This window comes from Perca flavescens, chromosome 14 (genome assembly GCF_004354835.1).
Source record: "Perca flavescens isolate YP-PL-M2 chromosome 14, PFLA_1.0, whole genome shotgun sequence".
NCBI lineage: Eukaryota > Metazoa > Chordata > Actinopteri > Perciformes > Percidae > Perca > Perca flavescens.
The window spans coordinates 8,015,590-8,041,467 of record NC_041344.1 but is presented as its reverse complement, the minus strand read 5'-3'; the positions used below and the strand labels follow the sequence as shown (position 1 = coordinate 8,041,467).

The window sequence follows — 25,878 nt, the reverse complement described above, 5'->3', positions numbered from 1 at the left end:
CAGCAGAGGAGCCTGGTAGCTGAAGGCTCTGGCCCCCAGTCTACTTTTAGACACTCTAGGAACCACAAGTAGCTCTGAATACTTGGAGCGTAGTGCCCAGGTGGGAAAATAAGGTACTAAGAGCTCTTCTAGATATGATGGCGCTAGACCATTTAGAGCTTTGTAGGTCAGAAGAAGGATTTTAAATTCGATCCTGAATTTTACAGGAAGCCAATGCAGAGAAGCTAATACAGGAGAAATATGATCTCTTTTCTTAGTTCTTGTGAGAACACGCGCTGCAGCATTCTGGATCAGCTGGAGAGTCTTAAGGGACTTATTTGAGCAACCTGACAGTAGGGAATTACAATAGTCCAGCCTGGAAGTAACAAATGCATGGACTAGTTTTTCAGCATCGTTTTGAGACAGGATATTCCTAATTTTGGCAATGTTACAGAGATGAAAAAAAGCTGTTCTTCAGCTTTGTTTTAGATGGGCGTTAAAGGATATATCCTGATCAAAAATAACTCCTAGATTTCTGACAGTAGTGCTGGAGGCCAGGACAACACCATCCAGGGTAGCTATGTCTTTAGATAATGAAGTTCTGAGGTGTTTAGGGCCCAGCACAATAACTTCAGTTTTGTTAGAGTTTAACATCAGAAAATTGTACATCTGTCCAGATGTGGTAATCTACAAGAGAATCAACACACTGGTTTCTATTCAACATGTGTATCAGTGATGCTGGGATTGAAACAGACTTTGTTTTACTTGTTGATCAGAGATCTGTGCACGGTGCACAGGAGGGATCTGATGAGCTGTCTGATCATTTACAAATGTTAAGGAGGGGATTTCTAGATTTCAGATATTTGGGGAAATCTCTCACTGTGATTATGCGCCTGCATTACAAAGTGTGCAATAGACTTTTCTGCACATTTAAGAGGGAAGTGAGAGGAGCCAGAAAACATAATTTAATTCCTGATATGATTATGGTTTACAAGAGGGGAAACTAATTGTATTATAATGTTAAATCAAATGTAATCTGCATACATTTGTATTGTTGGATTGTATTGTGGTGGACTCTGAACACATGCTTGATGCTGACGATGTATTAATTTATTCATCTTTTATATTATAAAAGATATTTTTTATAATATATATTATATATTATTAGATTATTCATAGGGATCAGTGAAAAATATAAAGAGGTAAAGGCCATCAACGTCTTGTACATCTTGTTTTAGGAAAACAATTGAAGTAAATGTATTTTCAAAGATGGAAGGATAGTGTGTGTGTGTGTGTGTGTGTGTGTGTGTGTGTGTGTGTGTGTGTCTCAGTGAAGTGTATCAGTCTCTGCAGTAGCTTCCAGCTGCAGCAGTCAGTTCAGTTTCTGTTCAGTCTGACTGAGGGAGGTTTTTGTACGACGCTTTTTCACTGTGTGGACACCCACTGGCTGTTGATAACATGAAAACTCTGACAGTAGTAAACTGCTGCATCTTCAGTCTGGACTCCACTGATGGTCAGAGTGAAGTCAGAGTTTGATCCACTGCCTGTAAAACGATCTGGAATCCCTGATTGTCGAGTACTAGTATAGTAAATGAGCAGTTTAGGAGTTTCTCCATCTCTCTGTTGGTACCACTCTAGATAGTTAACGTGTGTAACAGCCTGACTGGTCCTACAGCTGATGGAGACGGAGCCTCCCAGAGCAGAGCTCACTGCTCCAGGCTGAGTCACTGTGACCTGGCCTCTGGACTCTGAGGATACAGAGACAAAAACATAAAGCAGCGTCACGGTTTAGTCGGCTTCATTTCAGAGGGACGGATGTTGATAGAGGAGAGGAGTTTGATTCTCTGGACTTTACCTGTGAAGCAGCAGCAGAGGAGAGTCCAGATGAGGACGGAGATCAAAGTCATGTTTTTGATGAGGAGGATTTCTGTGTCTTCTGTTGTCATGAAGGACAGCTGTCAGTCATCCAGTGTTCAACTCTCAGGACTATAAACTCTCCCAGAGCACTGGAGCATGGTGCTGCTGATGCAAAGTGGCTCTCTATGGAAATGCTCTGACTGACTCCAACAGGGACTTGGATTACTCTGATGATGCTGTTCATCAATGGATCAATCACTTTATCAGAGTATTGATTAGGAACCGCGACCCGACACCGGATAAGCGGACGAAGATGGATGGATGGATGATGATTAGGAATGTTTCAATACCACTTGGACTTCTTTACAAATGTTCTTCGAAAATGTTAGATTTAGGGTCCCAAGGACCAGCCGGAACATGTAAAAAGTATTTTATATCCTATTCCATACAGCAATTGAACACAGAATGACTGCATCAGGGAACACTTGTTATTTATATACTTGAATTATTTATAGAACTTATCTGCTGCTACTTGTCCATTTACACTATTGTATATTGTATTCTGTATACTCTATATTTTTAATGGTGTGCTGTGTAATGTGCATTGTATTTACCTTTCCTGTACTTTGGGAGAAGGCAAACACAAATTCTCACTGAGGTGGACAATAAAGTCAATCTAATCTAATGTCTTCTCTCTTATTTAAATTAATTGCAAGAGAAGAAATTACATACATTTAACATATACCAAAAACATGCATTAAGGAAATCTGCAGCACTGTGTTATTGTCAGTTCTCTTTTCATAACAGCCTCATTTTGGTGAGTTTGTTTGTGTCAAAGTCAGAGAGCCGTGTCTCTCTACAGTGAGAGGTTTTTGTACGGCGGCTCAATGACTTTGTATCACTGTGGTGGACTTTTGGTGGAGGAACCAGACTGAATGTTGGAAGTAAGTCAAACTTTTAAAATTTTTATTTCAGGAGCTATTTTTCTTCCTTTACTTTCTGCACTCTTACCTTTTCAGATTTGTGAAATTTTAATCCATAATTTTTAAAGAAATATTTTGCACTAAAAGGCAAAGGTTTGCTTTTGAAATAGAAAATTCAAAAGTTTATTGTAAGAAAATGAAATATTGAGTCAGAGGATAAATCATTATTTCCAGCTTTAATGGTAAAGTAGCATCTTGAGGGCTTGTAGGTTTAGTTCAGTCTGACAAAGTCAGAGAGCCGTGTCTCTCTACAGTGAGAGGTTTTTGTACGGCGGCTCAATGACTTTGTATCACTGTGGTACACGTTCGGTGGAGGAACCAGACTGAATGTTGGAAGTAAGTTTCTTCACAAATACTAAAAACTATATTGTAAATATTGTAAAGTAATGTTTTAAATTCAGTTTACAGTCGATGAAATATATTTTTAATAACTTTTAGTATTCACGTTTTTATTTCTCCTCCTTTATTGTGGAGACTAACTCAGAGCAGCTTCACTAAACATTTCTTTACACATTTCTGTCAAACTGAAATTTAAATGACTTGAAGTGTGGAAAAGATAAAACTGAAAACCTGTTCTACAAGATTCATTTTTCATTTTCCACATAAATGATAACTTTTTAAAGCAAATGAAGATTCAAATATTCAAACAATTGAACAGAGCAAAGATAAAGATCGGTATTTGAAAATGTGCGACATCTCTTTACTGTGTCATGTATTGTTTCAAAGTTTGAAAACTATTTGAACAGTTTGGTAATGATGATCGAAATCCACATGAAGAACATTTGATGTTGTCAGCTCATTTTCTGGATTTGTTTCTATTACACTAAATACTTTAAAGTAATGTATAGTTAGGTTGGTGATGATCTTGATTTGGAGGTTTAAAGATTAGTCCAAAAGTTGACATTTTATTTCTAGTGTATAGTTAGATATATATCAGCTCATTGTGTAGATGATTCTCTCTGTGCTGATTTACATGAGAGGCTTCTTAAAGGGAAGTGAAACAATGTGTGAGTGAGTGACTGGTGGAGCAGAAAAACCATCTGACAGAAACTCCTTAAAGGAGAAAACCAACTCTCACACAGTCAAGGTGTCCAAGTGTCTGCTGGTTGATTGACAGCTGTGTGGTCCCTGTCCTCTAAGCTGATTGGTGTCTCCTAGGTGATGTCCGTCCCACCCTGACGGTGCTGCCCCCTCCAGTGAGGAGCTGCTGAAGGGAAGGCCACGCTCATGTGCCTGGCCAACAAGGGCTTCCCCTCAGACTGGAGTCTGGCCTGGAAGGTGGACGGCAGCAGCAGCAGCAGCAGCTGGGAGGAGAGCAGGAGCCCCGGGGTGCTGGGGAAGGACGGCAAATACAGCTGGAGCAGCACCCTGAGGCTCCCTAAAGACCAGTGGGAGAAGGTGGGCTCTGTGACCTGTGAGGCCACCCAGGGCTCCCAGACTCCACTCTCAGAGACACTGAGGAGAGACCAGTGTTCCCAGTCCTGACCTGACTCACTGGGACTCTGCTACTGGTTTCACTCTGATACTGATCTCAGTCTGCTCTCTGCTACTCTCTCTCTCTCTCTCTCTCTTTTCCCCACCCACTGTCTAATTACATGTTTCAGTGATGGTTGTGTTGCTTTTTGTACTTTTGATGATGTCATCACAATAAATCCCTTTTCATCAAATCAGCTGTTTTCATGTCTGTTATTGTAAAAGAAACAGCAGACAGGGCTCACCCAGTTCTCATGGAATATTTGACCTTTTAAGCCAACGTGGACAAGAAGTCTCACACAAATTCTCAGAGGAATATGAATTTATAAAATCTACATTTCAAAACCATCTGCTGAGGAAGATCATGTGATATGATTGGAAGCTCAACAACAGCTAATGGATGGACGTTGTGAAGAGATTATTTTGCTGTTTCCAAAGTGAAGAATTAACTTTTGGTCCAGTGTATTTGTTGGGTTTTTGAGTTGCATGTAAGAGAAAATATTTTTGCATATACTTCATATAGATGCAGGAATATGATTTCTGTATTATTATTTCCATAATTACCAAGTTGGCTCCTCTTGATTCTTTCGTATAAATTTATACGTTTGCTTAAATGATTCAAAAAACAATTATTGTCTTTACCTGACCCCACACAATGTGACACAAGGTACACTTCACATTTTTAGCAACATTGGAACAAATGTCTGTTTGAATCAATTCGATATGATTGACCTCAATGTTTAAACTTTTTGTGTTGTTAGTGTTGTTGTGTTTTATATATTTCATACCGATATGGACCTGTGTGTCTGAAATAAAGTTAAAATTGAATTAGGCATGAATCCGATAAGAACATGAGATTGTAATGTGATATGAATGGATGGTGTCATCTTGAGTTAGCTGTGTGATTCAGCTGTCTGTACTCTCTCTGCAGGTGATGGTTAGAGCAACTGGGAACAGCTGAGGATGTTCCCAGTAGCAGGAGGTTATTTAAGTCTGGATGCAGTGCAGCCCTCTCTCTGGCTGACTCTCCACTCTGCTGCAGCTTTGCTCCTCTCCCGTCTCCTTTAGTTCTCTACTCTGCTCCTATCAACCTTTACAGCACCCACACACACGTTTCCACTCATGCCCATCACACAATACTAACTTCACTGATATCCACATCCCATCATTGAATTATTAAAGTTAACCCTACAAGTCCCTGTTTAAAAGCAGTACACCACCATTAAAAACAATCCACGTTTGGGACAATGATGGCATTGATCCATTAAAAGGATGTTTTTACTGCACTAACTTGGACCTCTTCCATAGCTTGGACTTAGAAGAAGCAACAGACACTATAACTGATTATGTAACATTTTGTAGAGATAATGTGTTAACTCAGAAGTCTATAACTTTGTATCCAAACAATAAATGTTATATTTCCAAGGAAATTAAAGTGTGTAGTCTGTAGAAAAATAGCATTTAAAAATGGGGATATTGTGGCCATGAGGAATATAAAAAAAAATAAAAAATTCAACAGCAAATTAGGAAAGGCAAGGAGGAAGGAGAAGGAGAAATTTGACACTGACTGCTCCATTATGAAAATAAGGAAAATATGGGATTCCATGAAATTAATGACAAACCTGGCCCCAGCTAAAAAATGTCTTAGTGTTCTTAATGAGGGGGAATAAGCCAATTAATTAAATAACTTTTATGCAAGATTTTGATTGGCTGAGTTCTAGTAGGATAAAATAGAGGCTCTAGACTCATTACCTGCACTGAATCCCCCAAAAATCACTATTGACCAGCATGTAGTACAGAGTCTTTTCTCACCCACCTGCCCTAGGAAGGCTGCTGGACCAGACGGCATTTCTGGGTCTCTGCTGAAATGATGCAGCGTAGAGCTGGCAGAGGCCTTGGGTCCTATTTACCTAAAGTCTCTGGACTCACATGTTGTTCCTTCTACTTGGAAAAGCTCTATTATTATTATTCCTGTTCCTAAAAAGGTATGCTGTAAGGATTATAATGAATACCGCCCAGTTGTTTTGAGAAAATCATTATCAACCTATTAAACAGATGTCATTTGCTCATTAGATCCTTTTCAGTTTGCATTTAGGGGCAAAAGAGGTACAGATGACTCAGTCACTGCCATGGTACATTTTATATCTAAACATTTAGAGGACCCTACCTCATATCAACGTGTTTTTTTTTTTAGATTTCAGTTCAGCATTTAATACGGTACAGCACCACCTATTCATTAAAAAGCTGAATGACCATAATGTCCATCCCTCATTATTAGGTGGTACCACTGGTTTCTACCGAATGGTAAACAGCAGGTCAGTGTTAATGGTACTCTCTCAGAGTGGAGAACTTGAAGCACCGGAGCCCCCCAGGGTTGAGTCAGTTCACCTGTCCTTTTTACCCTTTACACAGATGAGTATAGAAGCTAGAATCCCAACAACTATATCATTACAGGTTCTGATGATACTATCATCCTAGCTTTAATAAAAAAAAGGACAGTGATCTATCTAACTACCTTTCAGAGATTCAAAGGTTTGTAAAATGGTGTGATGACAAACACCTTTTTCTGAATGTTAAAAAAACTGAGGAGATGTTGTAAATAGATGTAAATGTATATTTACATTTTTAATAGCAGATAAACCAATATCTAGGTGAAGAAGGACTGGGAGGATCTCTTTGGTTTTACTACAATTAAATGATTTACTTAAAGAGATTAGTGTTTTAGGAACCTTGCTGTGTTGTTTGTTCAATAACATCTGTGTATGTTTTTCACACACATTGTGGAACAAATAGTTTATCTTATAGTCTTACTGTGTGTGTGTGTGTGTGTGTGTGTGTGTGTGTGTGTGTGTGTCCTCAGTGAAGTGTATCAGTCTCTGCAGTAGCTTCCAGCTGCAGCAGTCAGTTCAGTTTCTGTTCAGTCTGACTGAGGGAGGTTTTTGTACGACGCTTTTTCACTGTGTGGACACAAGCTGGCTGTTGATTTGATGAAGACTCTGACAGTAGTAAACTGCTGCATCTTCAGTCTGGACTCCACTGATGGTCAGAGTGAAGTCAGAGTTTAATCCACTGCCTTTAAAACGATCTGGAATCCCTGCTTCTCTAGTTCTTATATATTTAATTAGCAGTTTAGGAGCTTCTTCATCTCTCTGTTGGTACCAGGCTAATATAATTGAAAAAACATCCTGACTGGTCCTACAGCTGATGGAGACGGAGCCTCCCAGAGCAGAGCTCACTGCTCCAGGCTGAGTCACTGTGACCTGGCCTCTGGACTCTGAGGGCCAGGGGGGTTTCCTATTCAGTGCTGAGAACACTGACTTTATAAATTATTCATGATATAATGCATAAAGAAATAGAGAAAGTGAATTGGTTTACATTGGCAATTTCTGTGAGGTTGATTCCGTTGAATTACTAAAACCTATTAAACTGCATAGTCTTCATCACACAGCCAATGTGCATTTGTGTTCTCATTTGAGATCTATACACACAATTACTGGTGTGAAATGTAGAAATTAAAATGCAAAAGGACAGATTCTACCAACAAGGATCTGTGCACTTGTTTTATTGATGTAAAATCTTTTTTTCAGGGTTGACAGAGAATGAGAGAACACTTGTTTGAGTGTGTCGACATTTCAGTAATCAGCCCTAATGCAGAACATCTGTTTCCCTCAAACAAGCCCTGACAAACATGAACAATGTGGGACACAGAGGAACAAGTCATTACAACCAACTGCAATAAACATTCTGGATTTAAACACAAAGCTAAAAGTTCCTCGAGACCAATAAACTTCAACATTGTTTTACTTTTGTCTCCAGATTGTCTCTTTTATGCAGCTTAACATATTCAGCTCCTTCAAATCTAAAGGGAAGAGAGAGGATGAGAATATTCATTAAAATGACTTCAAACAGGTTAATAAAAGTCATGTTGCCATCTTGAACTTTAATGTTTATTAATTCAGTTTCAGATGATTAATGGCCTTTCTCACTCTTTGTCACAAAGACTTTAAAACGACTCTTGGTATAACATGTGATGTCATGTCTCAGAGATGGGGACTCGAGTCTGAGACTCAGACTCGAGTCGCACTTAAGTCGCACAAACAGTGACTTTAAACTTGACTTGTGACTCGACCCAAAAGACTTCAGAGTTGCTTCAAGACTCGTCATCAACCTGTTTTCATGCAATTATTGCTTTTTAAATCTAAATGTATTCATGTATTTCTATTTTCTTTTATTGGCGCATATACGTTGTGGAAACGTATGACGAGCTGCGTGTCCCCTGCCCTTTGTCATAATGTGCAACGTAACACATGCGCTATGCCTTATATGCTCGCACTCACACATATAAAAAAGTGCATTGACAATGGCAACACCAAGTCCTCCCGGAGTTGTGCCTTTTGTCATTATACTTTCAATAACTTTGTAACAGTGGCAGTAAGTGAACAGCTACATGTACCAAGATAAATGATGGCGGATCAACATCGGACTTCAGCAGACATCTCCAAACGCACCCAAATAGGTCAGTCACTTGCTAATGTGAAAGAGACCTTACAGTTAGCATATATCGTCACAGTTAACAAGCTAACCATTGCAAAGTGTTGTGTTAATGCTGGGAACAGACACATTGTATCTTTATAGTTAGTAGTTGCTGAGGCTTGAATGTGTTAATTCTGAACATATCTCTGTTACTGTAGTCCTCTTTACTATTTCATTATTTCATCCATGCGTGGCGCAGCGGATCTGTGCACACTGTCACCTGCCGTGGAGACGCTGGCCTCACTAACCTCTCCTCCTCTGAGTCAGGTCTCCCTCACACTGGACTCAGTTTCACTGAGCTACTAACACTTAGTGAAAGAGACATTACATTTAGCATATATTGTCACAGGTAACAAGCTAACCATCGCAAAGTGTTGTGCTAATGCTGGGATTGCCTGGGAACAGGAACATTGTGTCTTTATAGTTGAATCCATATGATGTGACAGACTTAGGTTAATATTTCACCAGCTCCGAGGGCTAGAGGGATGTGTTAAGTAGACCCCATAAAGTTATCCTACAACTGATTTTGATACTTTTACTGTATGCATGGTAGCTACAGGACATGCTTTGAATTCATAAGATTTAACAATACAGTGTTAGGGACAGTACCGCTGGCCAGAGACTTGAGACTTGAATTGGACTCAAGCTCACTCAACTTGGACTAACAAAAAATGACTCGTGAACATCTCTGATGGACCTACATATTTACATATTCACATGGAGAGGATATTGAAAAGTCTGGTAGTAAACTGATTCACTGACTTGTGGACAGTTTTCTTTTTTTTCCTGTTTGGTAATATGGTCTTTTTTAATAATGATTAGTAATATTAATATTAATGCAGGGTTGACATGTTTGGGTTAGAGCAACTGGGAACAGCTGAGGATGTTCCCAGTAGCAGGAGGTTATTTAAGTCTGGATGCAGTGCAGCCCTCTCTCTGGCTGACTCTCCACTCTGCTGCAGCTTTGCTCCTCTCCCGTCTGCTTTAGTTCTCTACTCTGCTCCTATCAACCTTTACAACACCCTCACATGTGTATATTGTCACCCCCATCACACAATACTAACTTCACTGATATCCACATCCCGTCATTGAATTAATAAAGTTAACCCTACAAGTCCCTGCTTAAAAGCAGTACACCACCATTAAAAACAATCCACGTTTGGGACAATGATGGCATTGATCCATTAAAAGGATGTTTTAACTGCAATAACTTGGACCTCTTCCATAGCTTGGACTTGTTAATTATACTAGTATTTTATTTAGTGTGGAAATATACAAAAGAAAGGTTAAGGCAAGAAATGTTTGACATTGACAAACATACAAACACTTTTAAGGGGGGGCAGGTTTAAATGCATTTTGTTATTTTTCATGAAAATGTTTCAGTGCTTTGTAAAGACAATTCAGCCACTCAGCTGGGATGACGGGTGTCAAAAATGTACTTGGTTTTGAGAAGGATGTTAATACCATCCCGTCCCCATATACCACTGAGTCCTCACATGCCACCATATCCTCACATACCACAACGTCCCCATATACCACCATGTCCCTATATACTACCAAGTCCTCACATACCACACACAGGGACAGGGATACAAGGTTGGATAATCAGGGCTTCTCGGACATTTAAAGTGCCTGGTTCTGTTCAAGCTGCAGTCACAATGTGTGGAGATGCTGCTGAGCTTTGAGAGGGGCCTCCGTCAGATGGAGAGTGGAACACATTCACTGCTGTGGTCCATCAGCAGGAGGCTGGAGGGAACGACAGAGGCCATGGACCACAACTCAGCCCCCTCTCCCCACACTAAAACCTCCATATCTCTGAGGCGTTTAGTATCCAGCGGTGTTCCAGCAGTGACTCCATCCAGCAAACATCCAGGCAGTCGCTCCAAGAGTCTCCTCACCAGAGGTCAACGCCAACGTGGAGCTCAGACAGCAAACGCTCCTGAAAAGGAAGAACTCTGTTTACTTCTTTTAGTTCTTTAGTTTCTGGATTTAAATTCAAATGGGCACGGTGTTGTATTTGTATTGACATCATTTGAAATAAACACATTTTTAAAACTTTCAAACTAACTGTGGTTAATTGTACTTCTACAAGGTAGCTTGTATCAGTTGTTTCTTTCCTGTCGTAAGGTTGGATTTTACAAGCATAACTATAAAATAAACAGTTTTTTAACAAATAATTTTGTAGTAACTAATGTCTTACTTTCAGGGAGTGGGGGGGTGCTGCAAATACGCTACATACAAAAAGAAATAATTCATTTGCACTTTATTATTGAGTGCCATGAATTACTAGAAATCTACCCATAATCCCTTACTGTGTGATGTGGAAATTAGAAACAACAATGTCAAATGTTAGACATCCAATATTAGAGGATATGTAATGTAAATCTCTATTTTCAACTCGTTCTGCACAAAGCATATAGATTAACTTGCAGGTAAGAATTCAATTACTATAAAATACGTATTTAGGGGGTTATGCTGGAGGTGATATATGAGGACGGAGATCAAAGATAATACAAGATTATTGTTGAAGTTAGTACGTGGATTTTATGACAGTGAAAGATCTCTGTCATGAAATCCACGTACTAACTTCAACAATAATCTTCTCTAATCTAGATAGAATTTTATCAAACTGAAATCCAGTTTGAGTTAGAGGTTTCCTGAGTGTCTCTTGTGCTCCAGTAGTAGGATAGTGTTATTGGGTCTTAACAGTCTGAATCTCTTTAGGAACTATTCTGTTCCAGTGGTTGTATTTTTGTTGCTAATGCTTTTCTCTTCATTCAATAAATATTGCAATGGGTGGTGAAGATATGGAACTGTTATCTGTAAGTCTATGTGCTTCAAAGATTATTGATGTATACATATTTAGTGTGTGTGTGTGTGTGTGTGTGTGTGTGTGTGTGTGTGTGTGTGTGTGTGTGTGTGTCCTCAGTGAAGTGTATCAGTCTCTGCAGTAGCTTCCAGCTGCAGCAGTCAGTTCAGTTTCTGTTCAGTCTGACTGAGGGAGGTTTTTGTACGACGCTTTTTCACTGTGTGAACACCCACTGACTGTTGGGATAGTGAAGACTCTGACAGTAGTAAACTGCTGCATCTTCAGTCTGGACTCCACTGATGGTCAGAGTGAAGTCAGAGTTTGATCCACTGCCTGTAAAACGATCTGGAATCCCTGATTGTCGATTGCTAGTAATATAAATGAGCAGTTTAGGAGTTTCTCCATCTCTCTGTTGGTACCAGTGTAGATAGCTCCCACCATGAACAGCCTGACTGGTCCTACAGCTGATGGAGACGGAGCCTCCCAGAGCAGAGCTCACTGCTCCAGGCTGAGTCACTGTGTATTGACCTCTGGACTCTGAGGATACAGAGACAAAAACATAAAGCAGCGTCACGGTTTAGTCGGCTTCATTTCAGAGGGACGGATGTTGATAGAGGAGAGGAGTTTGATTCTCTGGACTTTACCTGTGAAGCAGCAGCAGAGGAGAGTCCAGATGAGGACGGAGATCAAAGTCATGTTTTTGATGAGGAGGATTTCTGTGTCTTCTGTTGTCATGAAGGACAGCTGTCAGTCATCCAGTGTTCAACTCTCAGGACTATAAACTCTCCCAGAGCACTGGAGCATGGTGCTGCTGATGCAAAGTGGCTCTCTATGGAAATGCTCTGACTGACTCCAACAGGGACTTGGATTACTCTGATGATGCTGTTCATAAATGGATCAATCACTTTATCAGAGTATAGCAAATTTTAGATTGTTAGACTTTTACAAGAAGTATTTTATTGCCTATGCCATACAGCCATTGAACACAGAATGACTCCATCAGGGACCACTTGTTATTTTATAAGATTTGCTTTCTTGAATTATTTATAGAACTTATCTGCTTCTATAACTTATCCACACTATCACTAACTTAGCTGCTGCTTTACACTATTGTATATTATTTCCTTTATATTCCGTATGTTTATAATGGTGTGCTGTGTTATGTGCATTGTATTTACCTTTGCTGTACTTTGGGAGAAGCCAAAGACAAATTCTCACTGAGGTGGACAATAAAGTCAATCTAATCTAATGTCTTCTGTCTCATTTAAATTCATTGCAAGAGAAGAAATTACATACATTATACATATATAAAAACATGCATAAAGGAAATCTGCAACACTGTGTTATTGTCAGTTATCTTTTCATAACAGCCTCATTTTGGTGAGTTTGTTTGTGTCAAAGTCAGAGAGCCGTGTCTCTCTACAGTGAGAGGTTTTTGTACACGGCTCAATGACTTTGTATCACTGTGGTTGACTTTTGGTGGAGGAACCAGACTGAATGTTGGAAGTAAGTCAAACTTTTAAAAAATTTCCATTTCAGGAGCTTTTTTTTCTTTCTTTACTTTCTGCACTCTTAACTTTCCAGATTTGTGGAATATTAATCTATAATTTTTAAAGAAATATTTTGCACTAAAAGGCAAATGTTTGCTGTTGAAATAGAAAATTAAAAAGTTAATTGTAAGAAAATGAAATATTGAGTCAGAGGATAAATCATTATTTCCAACTTTAATGGTAAAGTAGCATCTTGAGGGCTTGTAGGTTTAGTTCAGTCTGACAAAGTCAGAGAGCCGTGTCTCTCCAACCAGACTGAATGTTGGAAGTAAGTTTCTGCACAAATACTAAAAACTATATTGTTAATATTGTAAAGTAATGATTTAAATTCAGTTTACAGTCGATGAAATACATTTTTAATAACTTTTAGTATTCACGTTTTTATTTCTCCTCCTTTATCGTGGAGACTAACTCAGAGCAGCTTCACTAAACATTTCTTTACACATTTCTGTCAAACTGAAATTTAAATGACTTGAAGTGTGGAAAAGATAAAACTGAAAACCTGTTCTACAAGATTCATTTTTCATTTTCCACATCAATGATAATTGTTTAAAGCAAATGAAGATTCAAATATTCAAACAATTGAACAGAGCAAAGATAAAGATCGGTGTTTGAAAATGTGCAACATCTCTTTACTGTGTCATGTATTGTTTCAAAGTTTGAAAACTATTTGAACAGTTTGGTAATGATGATCGAAATCCACATGAAGAACATTTGATGTTGTCAGCTCATTTTCTGGATTTGTTTCTATTACACTAAATACTTTAAAGTAATGTATAGTTAGGTTGGTGATGATCTTGATTTGGAGGTTTAAAGATTTGTCCAAAAGTTGACATTTTATTTCCAGTGTATAGTTAGATATATATCAGCTCATTGTGTAGATGATTCTCTCTGTGCTGATTTACATGAGAGGCTTCTTAAAGGGAAGTGAAACAATGTGTGAGTCAGTGACTGGTGGAGCAGAAAAACCATCTGACAGAAACTCCTTAAAGGAGAAAACCAACTCTCACACAGTCAAGGTGTCCAAGTGTCTGCTGGTTGATTGACAGCTGTGTGGTCCCTGTCCTCTAAGCTGATTGGTGTCTCCTAGGTGATGTCCGTCCCACCCTGACGGTGCTGCCCCCCTCCAGTGAGGAGCTGCTGCAGGGGAAGGCCACGCTCATGTGCCTGGCCAACAAGGGCTTCCCCTCAGACTGGAGTCTGGCCTGGAAGGTGGACGGCAGCAGCAGCAGCAGCAGCTGGGAGGAGAGCAGGAGCCCCGGGGTGCTGGGGAAGGACGGCAAATACAGCTGGAGCAGCACCCTGAGGCTCCCTAAAGACCAGTGGGAGAAGGTGGGCTCTGTGACCTGTGAGGCCACCCAGGGCTCCCAGACTCCACTCTCAGAGACACTGAGGAGAGACCAGTGTTCCCAGTCCTGACCTGACTCACTGGGACTCTGCTACTGGTTTCACTCTGATACTGATCTCAGTCTGCTCTCTGCTACTCTCTCTCTCTCTCTCTCTCTCTCTCTCTCTCTCTCTCTCTCTCTCTCTCTCTCTCTCTGTTAATCTCTTTCCCTCACTCACTGTCTGATTACATGTTTCATTGATAAAGTGTGTTGCATCTTTTAATTTTGATTATTTTAACACAATAAAGTACTTTTCATCAAATCAGTTGTTTCCATGTCTGTTATTGTAAAAAAAATGAAACCGATATCTCTGTCTTAATAGTTCCATAAATCTAGAAATGTTAAACTCAACTGAGTTTAATGTAAAACTGCCTGGACATATCTAGAGAAAGAAACTATAAGGTAATATAATAGCATGTTTAATATATTTTGAAAACACAAAAGTAATCAGAGAATCGTTAATGTGACCCAGACAAGATACAAGGAAATTCATCATTTATGTGACTTCAGAAACTGTTTCATTGGAGTAATTTTAAATTTGGTTTTGTAGGAAAGCTGATTATTTCAATATATAGTAATATATATACATAATATATAGGAAAATTCAGATATACTATGTATCTCCTAAATGAAGTGTTTACTATGATGAATTGTTTTTAGATCTGTCTATAGACTACTATAACTCTCATGTTAAAGCTTTTTAGAAATGTCCAGAAAATATAAAGAATCTTAGTAAACTACATTTAAGAAGAATTTATTGTAATTATATTGTGAAGTAGGACATGATCATCATCTTATATCTGAGTTTGTCTCAGGGTCAGATCATTAGGTTTTTAATAATCTATGTGAAGATTTTTGAAAACAAATAATTGTAGTGTTCTACTCTGTACTGAATTGTGCTGAGTCATAGTTGTCAAGATGATCTAATTAACTACAACCCACTCAGAATGTCTGAGTGATAAATTGCATAGTGTCATTGATATTTGAGTTTAATAAAATGCATCAAGTAGACTGAGTTTGACTATATCAAGTTTCTGGCATTTTCAAAGCAACATAAAAAGTACAAATTAAGCATTTATTAGCTATTTTTTACCTAAATCTAAATTGATTTATTATTTGATTTGATACATAGACTATATTGATAAAAGAGCTGAAATTATACAGTTGTTATTCTGACTTTGAGCAAATTTATATTAACCATCAAACTGCACAAAAATAGTCCTAAAACTATATTTAACAGAAATATACAAAATGTGTTTATGCTGAAAGTGTTATTGTGGTCTAACTTATAAATGTATGATAATAAATCATGTAGTGGTGTAGTTTGTGTGCAGCTGTTGAGTCAGATCAGTTCCTCTCCAGCTGAGGAGGTTTTTGAACGACGTTGTATCACTGTGTGAACGGGAAACTGTTACACTGCTGACAGTAATAATCTCGTCCATCTTCAGTCTGAACTCCACTGATGGTCAGAGTGAAGTCAGTTCCAGATCCACTTCCACTGAAACGGTCTGAAACTCCAGTCTGACGAGTTGTAGCATAACTAATTAAGAGTTTAGGAGATTCTCCAGGTTTCTGAAGGTACCAGTGCAGGTAAGTACTAGCAGTTGAACTGGTTTTACATCTGATAGAGACAGACTGTCCTGGAGCAACAGACTGAGATCCAGGAGACTGAGTCAGGATGATTTCTCCTGATGAACCTGGAAAACATGAAAAAGAGCAGAAGGGTTATTGAGACAAATCCAGCTTGGAGAAAGATGATCAACATCCAAACAGAAGAGTCTCATTTCTTTAACATGGAGAAGAGATGGAAGAAGGTAAATGCTGCTTGTTCCAGTCTTTCTCCATCATAGCAGAACATCATTGAGGTCAACCTGGTTGCATCCTGAAGCAAAGATTTCAGAAGAGAGTCTCACCCTGAACATTCTGCAGATAATCATTTAGTGGATGATTGGGACAATGTATTCTGTTTCACCATACTTTATTTCTTTTAGCCAGGGAATCTACTTTAATTTAAATACTTAATTTAAGTTTGGTAAAAAGGTGAACTCCAAAGTCTATAATTGATACTTTTTAAAAATTGAAAAGGTGAGTACAGACAGAAGAGTTGTTTTAATTACTGATCACATGATGGACATAAAGAAGAGAAAATGTTTAGTCATGTATGATTGAGAAATCATCGGCGTACAGGCTGTTTGACGGTGGTGTCACTCTGAAAAGATGCTTGAAAAGCATTTCCTATTTATTATTACATTTCAGTTATTACAGTTTTCCTATGATTCTGTTGACCTTGTTGACTTTTGACTCATTCATTGTTAAACTTTGGCCCACTTTGTCTCGATCTAAGATGAGGACGATCATTTCTACATTTCTTTCATCTATTTACACTGTTGTTACTACTTGTCTTTCACGTCCATGAACCACTACCAACAGGTTTAAAGTCTTTTTACTAGCTCCTTGAAGAGATCGCATATCACATCTGTCTTGATTTTTTTTCACAGTCTCTGGAGTAAATTTAGAATCAATTTCAAGATACCTGTTATCAGTTTAAGAGCCCTACATGGTCAGGCACCCTCCAATATCAATGAGATTATACAGGCCTATATAACGAGGAGGTCATAAACATCTTGATTTATTTTTTCTCACTACAGACTTATAAGTGAAGTTGACTGTGGCTCTGAAGTCAGGAGTTTTGATCTTTGGGAGTGTCTCCAGTTGGACTTAAGTGGACACTGTGAAAACCTTTTATAGGGAACAAATGGTTTAGTGTGGCTTTTGTAGTTTAGGATTTTTTAAATATGTTTTATGTTATATGTACTTTTATGTTTTATTGAAAAGCATATTTGAAGTGTTTTATAAGAATCTTCCCTTGCTTCCATAAGGAAAAGCGCTACTTTTAGTGGTGATAAAGGAAATTCATGGTTAAGAAAGAAGTGTGTGTGTGTGTGTGTGTGTGTGTGTGTGTGTGTGTGTGTGTCTCAGTGAAGTGTATCAGTCTCTGCAGTAGCTTCCAGCTGCAGCAGTCAGTTCAGTTTCTGTTCAGTCTGACTGAGGGAGGTTTTTGTACGACGCTTTTTCACTGTGTGAACACATTCTGACTGTTGATATAGTGATAACTCTGACAGTAGTAAACTGCTGCATCTTCAGTCTGGACTCCACTGATGGTCAGAGTGAAGTCAGAGTTTGATCCACTGCCTGTAAAACGATCTGGAATCCCTGATTCTAGCTCAGTTGCACCGTAAATGAGCAGTTTAGGAGTTTCTCCATCTCTCTGTTGGTACCAGGCTAACTCGTGTTTTCCATTATAAACATTAACATCCTGACTGGTCCTACAGCTGATGGAGACGGAGCCTCCCAGAGCAGAGCTCACTGCTCCAGGCTGAGTCACTGTGACCTGGCCTCTGGACTCTGAGGATACAGAGACAAAAACATAAAGCAGCGTCACGGTTTAGTCGGCTTCATTTCAGAGGGACGGATGTTGATAGAGGAGAGGAGTTTGATTCTCTGGACTTTACCTGTGAAGCAGCAGCAGAGGAGAGTCCAGATGAGGACGGAGATCAAAGTCATGTTTTTGATGAGGAGGATTTCTGTGTCTTCTGTTGTCATGAAGGACAGCTGTCAGTCATCCAGTGTTCAACTCTCAGGACTATAAACTCTCCCAGAGCACTGGAGCATGGTGCTGCTGATGCAAAGTGGCTCTCTATGGAAATGCTCTGACTGACTCCAACAGGGACAGGGGGTTTCCTCTTCAGTGCTGAGAACACTGACTTTATTCATGATATAATGCATAAAGAAATAGAGAAAGTGGATTGGTTTACATTGGCAATTTCTGTGAGGTTGATTCCGTTGAATTACTAAAACCTATTAAACTGCATAGTCTTCATCACACAGCCAATGTGCATTTGTGTTCTCTTTTGAGATCCATACACACAATTACTGGTGTGAAATGTAGAAATTAAAATGCAAAAGGACAGATTCTACCAACAAGGATCTGTGCACTTGTTTTATTGATGTAAAATCATTTCAGGGTTGACAGAGAATGAGAGAACACTTGTTTGAGTATGTCGACATTTCAGTAATCAGCCCTAATGCAGAACATCTGTTTCCCTCAAACAAGACCTGACAAACATGAACAATGTTGGACACAGAGGAACAAGTCATTACAACCAACTGCAATAAACATTCTGGATTTAAACACAAAGCTAAAAGTTCCTCAAGACCAATAAACTTCTAAATTGTTTAACTTTTTTCTCCAGATTGTCTCTTTTATGCAGCTTAATATATTCAGCTCCTTCAAATCTAAAGGGAAGAGAGAGGATGAGAATATTCATTAAAATGACTTCAAACAGGTTAATAAAAATCATGTTGCCGTCTTGAACTTTAATGTTCATTAATTCTGTTTCAGATGATTAATGGCCTTTCTCAACTTTAAAACGACTCTTGGTATAACATGTGATGTCATGTCTCAGAGATGGGGACTCAAGTCTGAGACTCAGACTCGAGTCGCACTTAAGTCGCACAAACAGTGACTTCAGACTTGACTTGTGACTCGACCCAAAAGACTTCAGAGTTGCTTCGAGACTCGTCAACAACCTGTTTTCATGCAATTATTGCTTTTTAAATCTAAATGTATTCATGTATTTCTATTTTCTTTTATTGGCACATACACGTTGTGGAAACGTATGACGAGCTGCATGTCCTCTGCCCTTTGCCATAATGTGCAACATAACACATGCACTATGCCTTATATGCGCGCACTCGCATATAAAAAAAATACATTGAGGATGGCAACACCAAGTCCTCCTGGAGTTGTGCCTTTTGTCATTAGTTCTGCTTTCAATAACTTTGTAAACAGTGGACGTAAGCTAACAGCTACATGTAAGGTGTGTGGTACCAAGATAAATGATGGCGGATCAACAACGTCGGACTTCATCAGACATCTCCAAACGCACCCAGATAGGTCAGTCACTCACACACTAATGTGAAAGAGACGTTACATTTAGCATATATCGTCACAGGTAACAAGCTAACCATCGCAAAATGTTGTGCTAATGCTGGGATTGCCTGGGAACAGGAACATTGTATCTTTATAGTTGTATCCATATGATATGACAGACTTAGGTTAATATTTCACCAGGTCCGAGGGCTAGAGGGATGTGTTAAGTAGACCTCATGAAGTTATCTACAACTGATTTTGATACTATTACTGTATGGATGGTAGCTACAGTGTCATGACTCCTGCCCCCTGAGGTCATGTTCTGCCTCCGCCCCTGTGTTTCCTGCCTGTGAGTCTGTTTTCTGGGATTTCCTGAACGCAACCTTTCTGGTTGCCAGGATACGAAGCAAGGCTGGAGGATCTGCAACCACTCACACCTGTGTCTCATCTGTAATCTGCACACCTGGCCCTGATCATCACCTCTCCACCATTTAAGCCATGAACTGACATCCATTCTCTGCTGGATTGTTAGCCTCACCAGTACGTTTGCGTGAGTATCAGTTAGTAAGGTTGAGAAGTTTGTTCTGCTGTTTTGTTTGGGAAGTTGTGCCGTTGCTAATCTGCCTCTTCCTCTGCCTGCAGTTTTGCGACCTGGGAAATCCTCTCCACCTCTGCTGGGCTGTCTACTTCACCATCATTATTGGACCTGCATGTACCTGTCAGCCGACCCACTTCCACCACTGCCTGGCTTGCTGGACTCCTCTGCTTCCACGTACAAAGCCTAATAAAGACTCACCTTTTTGCTCATTCTGTTCACCTTGTCCTCGTCTGCTTTTGGGTTCCTGTCCTAGTGAATCGTGACGTGCAGGACATGCTTTGAAATCATAAGATTTAACACTACAGTGTTAGGGACCAATCAGATGGCCAGAGACTTGAGACTTGACTTGGACTTGAGCTCATTCGACTTGGACTTCCAAAAAATTACTTGTGAACATCTCTGATGGACCTACATATTAACATATTCACATGGCGAGGATATTGAGAAGTCTGGTAGTAAACTGATTCAGTGACTTGTGGACAGTTTTCTTTTTTTTTCCCTGTTTGGTAATATGGTCTTTATTTTTTTATAATGATTCATAATATTAAAATGAATGCGGGTTTGTCATGTTTGGGTTAGAGCAACTGGGAACAGCTGAGGATGTTCCCAGTTGCAGGATAATATAATAATGAACTTTTGGTCTGCGTTTGCATTTTTGAGTTTCATGTATAGGAAAATGTGTTTTAGATTAACCCTTTAATATTAGGTTAATTTGTTTCAATGAATATCTTTTGTAAAAACTTGATCATGGTGTCTCTCCCTTTTGTTGTAAATTGTTGTGTGTTAAAGTGTGTAAATGTAAATATAAAGTGTGTGTGTGTGTCCTCAGTGAAGTGTATCAGTCTCTGCAGTAGCTTCCAGCTGCAGCCGTCAGTTCAGTTTCTGTTCAGTCTGACTGAGGGAGGTTTTTGTACGACGCTTTTTCACTGTGTGAACACATACTGACTGTTGGGAATGTGAAGACTCTGACAGTAGTAAACTGCTGCATCTTCAGTCTGGACTCCACTGATGGTCAGAGTGAAGTCAGAGTTTGATCCACTGCCTGTAAAACGATCTGGAATCCCTGATTGTCGAGTGCTAGCTAAGTAAATGAGCAGTTTAGGAGTTTCTCCATCTCTCTGTTGGTACCAGTGTAGATAGCTCCCACCATGAACAGCCTGACTGGTCCTACAGCTGATGGAGACGGAGCCTCCCAGAGCAGAGCTCACTGCTCCAGGCTGAGTCACTGTGACCTGGCCTCTGGACTCTGAGGATACAGAGACAAAAACATAAAGCAGCGTCACGGTTTAGTCGGCTTCATTTCAGAGGGACGGATGTTGATAGAGGAGAGGAGTTTGATTCTCTGGACTTTACCTGTGAAGCAGCAGCAGAGGAGAGTCCAGATGAGGACGGAGATCAAAGTCATGTTTTTGATGAGGAGGATTTCTGTGTCTTCTGTTGTCATGAAGGACAGCTGTCAGTCATCCAGTGTTCAACTCTCAGGACTATAAACTCTCCCAGAGCACTGGAGCATGGTGCTGCTGATGCAAAGTGGCTCTCTATGGAAATGCTCTGACTGACTCCAACAGGGACTTGGATTACTCTGATGATGCTGTTCATCAATGGATCAATCACTGTATCAGAGTATTGATTAGGATCTTTCAATAACACTTTCACTTCTTGACAAATCTTTCAAAATATTTGATTTAGACTTCCCAGGACCAGCTGGAACATAGTGTATACAAGAAGTCTTTTATTCCCTATGCCAAACAGCCATTGACTGCATCAGGGAACACTTGTTATTTTTTAAGATTTGCTTTGTTATTTTTTATTGCTGTCACTTTCCCATTTGTACGATTTTATATTGTATTTTGCATATTCTGTATGTTTTTAATGGTGTTCTGTGTTATGTGCATTGTATGAATATTTGCTGTACTCTGGGAAAAGCCAAGGACAAATTTCCACCGAGGTGGACAACAAAATTAATCTAATTTCTTCTGTAATTGAAAATAGATTACATAAACAGACAATATACTTGATTTGAAATCAATATGAATAAAAAGCAAATCTGCAGCACTGTGTTATTGTCAGTTCTCTTTTCATTTGACAAGATTTTACAAACAGCCTCATTTTGGTGAGTTTGTTTGTGTCAAAGTCAGAGAGCCGTGTCTCTCTACAGTGAGAGGTTTTTGTACGGCGGCTCAATGACTTTGTATCACTGTGGTGGACTTTTGGTGGAGGAACCAGACTGAATGTTGGAAGTAAGTCAAACTTTTAAAAAACATTTTATTTCAGGAGCTATTTTTCTTCCTTTACTTTCTGCACTGTTAACTTTCCTTTTTTGTGAAATATTAATCCATAATTTTTAAAGAAATATATCACTGTAAAGGCAAAAGATTGCTTTTGAAAAAGATAAAACAAAAGTTCATCGCAAAGAAAATGAAATATTGAGTCAGAGGATAAATCATTATTTCCAGCTTTAATGGTAAAGTAGCATCTTGAGGGCTTGTAGGTTTAGTTCAGTCTGACAAAGTCAGAGAGCCGTGTCTCTCTACAGTGAGAGGTTTTTGTACGGAGGCTCAATGACTTTGTATCACTGTGGTACACGTTCGGTGGAGGAACCAGACTGAATGTTGGAAGTAAGTTTCTGCACAAATACTAAAACTATATTGTAAATATTGTAAAGTAATGTTTTAAATTCTGTTTACAGTTGATAAAATATATATGTATTCATGTTTTTATTTCTCCTCCTTTATCGTGGAGACTAACTCAGAGCAGCTTCACTAAACATTTCTTTACACATTTCTGTCAAACTGATATTTAAATGACTTGAAGTGTGGAAAAGATAAAACTGAAAACCTGTTCTACAAGATTCATTTTTCATTTTCCACATCACTGATAACTGTTTAAAGCAAATGAAGATTCAAATATTTAAACAATTGAACAGAGCAAAGATAAAGATCGGTATTTGAAAATGTGCAACATCTCTTTACTGTCATGTATTGTTTCAAAGTTTGAAAACTATTTGAACAGTTTGGTAATGATGATCGAAATCCACATGAAGAACATTTGATGTTGTCAGCTCATTTTCTGGATTTGTTTCTATTACACTAAATACTTTAAAGTAATGTATTGTTAGGTTGGTGATAATTTTGATTTGGAGGTTTAAAGATTAGTCCAAAAGTTGACATTTTATTTCCAGTGTATAGTTAGATATATATCAGCTCATTGTGTAGATGATTCTCTCTGTGCTGATTTACACGAGAGGCTTCTTAAAGGGAAGTGAAACAATGTGTGAGTGAGTGACTGGTGGAGCAGAAAAACCATCTGACAGAAACTCCTTAAAGGAGAAAACCAACTCTCACACAGTCAAGGTGTCCAAGTGTCTGCTGGTTGATTGACAGCTGTGTGGTCCCTGTCCTCTAAGCTGATTGGTGTCTCCTAGGTGATGTCCGTCCCACCCTGACGGTGCTGCCCCTCCAGTGAGGAGCTGCTGGAGGGAAGGCCACGCTCATGTGCCTGGCCAACAAGGGCTTCCCCTCAGACTGGAGTCTGGCCTGGAAGGTGGACGGCAGCAGCAGCAGCAGCAGCTGGGAGGAGAGCAGGAGCCCCGGGGTGCTGGGGAAGGACGGCAAATACAGCTGGAGCAGCACCCTGAGGCTCCCTAAAGACCAGTGGGAAAAGGTGGGCTCTGTGACCTGTGAGGCCACCCAGGGCTCCCAGACTCCACTCTCAGAGACACTGAGGAGAGACCAGTGTTCCCAGTCCTGACCTGACTCACTGGGACTCTGCTACTGGTTTCACTCTGATACTGATCTCAGTCTGCTCTCTGCTACTCTCTCTCTCTCTCTCTCTCTCTCTCTCTCTCTCTCTCTCTGTTTATGTCTTTCCCTCACTCACTGTCTAATTACATGTTTCATTGATAAAGTGTGTTGCATGTTTTAATTTTGATTATTTTAACACAATAAAGTACTCTTCATCGAATCGGTTGTTTCCATGTCTGTTATTGTAAAAGAAACTTTCCAATCGTCTTAATAGTTCCATAAATCTAGAAATTAAACTCAACTGAGTTTAATGTAAAACTTCCTAGACATTTCTCGAGAAAGAAACTATAAGGTAATTTAATAGCATGTTTAATATATTTTGAAAACACAAAACTAATCAGATAATCATTTACGTGACCCAGACAAGATAGAAGTGAATCCATCATTTATTCCGAGTTCTTTAAAGCTCATGTGACTTCAGAAACTGCTTCACTGGAGTAATTTTAAATTAGTTTTTGTAGAAAATCTGATTATTTCAATATATTTATGAAATTCAAATATACTATTTCTCTCATAAATGAAGTGTTTACTATTTTGAATTGTTTTTAGATGTGTCTATAGAATATAATGAATCTGGGTAAACTTCAGAGACTGAGAAGAAATAATTGCAATTGAATTATAAATTAGGATATCATCAGCATATCATATTATAAAAAATATTATCAGCTGTGTGATCTCAAAATATCACATTATATATGCATTTCACTATCAACACAAGTTCATTAAAACATTTCATGTCTTAAGGTGGGTTGGAAAATAAACTGACTTGAATATGAATTAAATAAATTTCGAATTGTACTTAAACACTGAAATAGAAATAAATATTTGATTTCACACCTAAACAAACTGGTGTTAGCTTTAGTAACTTATCTTCTTTTCAGATGTCGTTTGTTCTGATTTTAAATACAATGTTAACTACACTTTTTCAACAAGACTACTATTATAGCTTACTATAGTATGATCAGTATTTCCTGACATTTTTCTGTTATATAGACTTCAGTGTCAGTCAAACTTCTAAAGTGTCTGTGTTTCTTTAGGTTTATGCAGCCGTTCATTCAGATCAGTTCCTCTCCAGCTGAGGAGGTTTTTGTACGACGTTGTATCACTGTGTGAACGGGGTGCTGTAATCCTGCTGACAGTAATAATCTCCTGCATCTTCAGTCTGAACTCCACTGATGGTCAGAGTGAAGTCAGTTCCAGACTGAGTCCCACTGAAACGATCTGAAACTCCAGACTGACGGGACTGAGCATTATAAATCAAGAGTTTTTCTCTGTAGCATTTCCATGAGCTGATTCTTTTAGAAAGAAGTGATGAGATGATGTAATGCAGGTCCCATCTGCTCGGTGCAGCCTGACAGGGTTTAGCTGTGGTGTCCTACAGCAGGTATGGAGCTGGTGGGAAAGGATGAAAGTCAAACTCTGGTCAGCACCACTGTTACTGCTCTCCTTGACAAAGTCAATGTGAGAGAAAGTCAACAGATTCTTTGGGTTTTTCTCCCAACAATAATGGTCACCACTGTCATCTAATGTGTCTGATCTAAAGCAGGTAACAGGTAGATGGGAATGACCTGCTGTGCTGTGCTCTTTGATACAGAAGTGGTTTTAGATCTTGTGGTAATCTCATCTCCTCAGTGCATAACTTCATATCACATTAACTGTTCTGATAGGAACTTTTTTTGGCATTTATGTTTCTAGTAAAACTTTGTTCATCACAATGTGAAAAGAGTCTTAAGAGTCCACCACTGTTTGTTTCATTAGCGATAGAAGTTGACACACGTTCTTCTCATCATATTATGTTCAAAGTTCCCAAAACAAATACTGTCTTCTCTCTGTCGTCATTACAGTCTGCTGCAGCCAAAGACTGGAACTATCTGCAAAAAAACACTAAAGCTGAAAACTTGTATCTTCATGTCAGCTTTTAACAACTCTGTTATGGACCTTCTCTCTGATACATGCGGCTGTTTTGGGAACC

General features: G+C 39.1%; 1 protein-coding gene, 1 long non-coding RNA gene, 2 pseudogenes and 4 gene segments (V, D, J or C); 4 read left to right on the top strand and 4 right to left on the bottom strand.

Moving 5' to 3' along the window:
• Positions 1 to 1,389: 1,389 nt before the first annotated feature.
• LOC114567515 (Ig kappa chain V region 3381-like) lies at positions 1,390 to 1,886 on the bottom strand. The segment is given in 2 exon segments: positions 1,390 to 1,727; positions 1,835 to 1,886. Coding segments are annotated over 2 exon segments (375 nt in total).
• Positions 1,887 to 2,418: 532 nt separating this feature from the next.
• On the top strand, positions 2,419 to 4,486 carry LOC114568566 (Ig kappa-b4 chain C region-like; annotated as a pseudogene).
• Positions 4,487 to 11,826: 7,340 nt separating this feature from the next.
• LOC114567516 (Ig kappa chain V region 120-like) lies at positions 11,827 to 12,330 on the bottom strand. The segment is given in 2 exon segments: positions 11,827 to 12,171; positions 12,279 to 12,330. Coding segments are annotated over 2 exon segments (375 nt in total).
• A 752-nt stretch (positions 12,331 to 13,082) lies between these two features.
• Positions 13,083 to 14,834, top strand: LOC114567519 (Ig kappa-b4 chain C region-like). The segment is given in 2 exon segments: positions 13,083 to 13,140; positions 14,275 to 14,834. A coding segment is annotated over 1 exon segment (258 nt).
• Positions 14,835 to 15,961: 1,127 nt separating this feature from the next.
• On the bottom strand, positions 15,962 to 18,346 carry LOC114568564 (Ig kappa chain V19-17-like). The gene is made up of 3 exons (XM_028598185.1): positions 18,292 to 18,346; positions 17,693 to 17,977; positions 15,962 to 16,269 (listed from the first exon to the last, which is right to left on the bottom strand). Exons 1-3 carry the CDS (start codon positions 18,344 to 18,346, stop codon positions 15,962 to 15,964), a joined length of 648 nt encoding a protein of 215 aa, XP_028453986.1.
• Positions 18,347 to 19,837: 1,491 nt separating this feature from the next.
• LOC114567521 (uncharacterized) lies at positions 19,838 to 20,319 on the top strand. Its single transcript, XR_003694189.1, has 2 exons — positions 19,838 to 20,055; positions 20,148 to 20,319. It is a non-coding gene; the product is annotated as an uncharacterized LOC114567521 (long non-coding RNA).
• A 685-nt stretch (positions 20,320 to 21,004) lies between these two features.
• On the bottom strand, positions 21,005 to 21,508 carry LOC114567513 (Ig kappa chain V region 3381-like). The segment is given in 2 exon segments: positions 21,005 to 21,349; positions 21,457 to 21,508. Coding segments are annotated over 2 exon segments (375 nt in total).
• A 180-nt stretch (positions 21,509 to 21,688) lies between these two features.
• LOC114568563 (Ig kappa-b4 chain C region-like) lies at positions 21,689 to 24,066 on the top strand (annotated as a pseudogene).
• The last annotated feature ends 1,812 nt before the right edge of the window (positions 24,067 to 25,878 follow it).

What these genes read in the sequence shown, in the direction of transcription:
- LOC114568564 (XM_028598185.1), bottom strand. Translation starts at nt 18,346, where the DNA reads ATGAATAAAGTCAGTGTTCTCAGCACTGAAGAGGAAACCCCCTGTCCC. An exon ending in AACCCCCTGTCCCTGTTGGA is followed by an intron (nt 17,978 to 18,291) that starts GTCAGTCAGAGC and finishes CTGTATCCTCAG; the next exon opens with AGTCCAGAGGCCAGGTCACA. An exon ending in AGATGCAGCAGTTTACTACT is followed by an intron (nt 16,270 to 17,692) that starts GTCAGAGTTATC and finishes CATGTTTTCCAG; the next exon opens with GTTCATCAGGAGAAATCATC.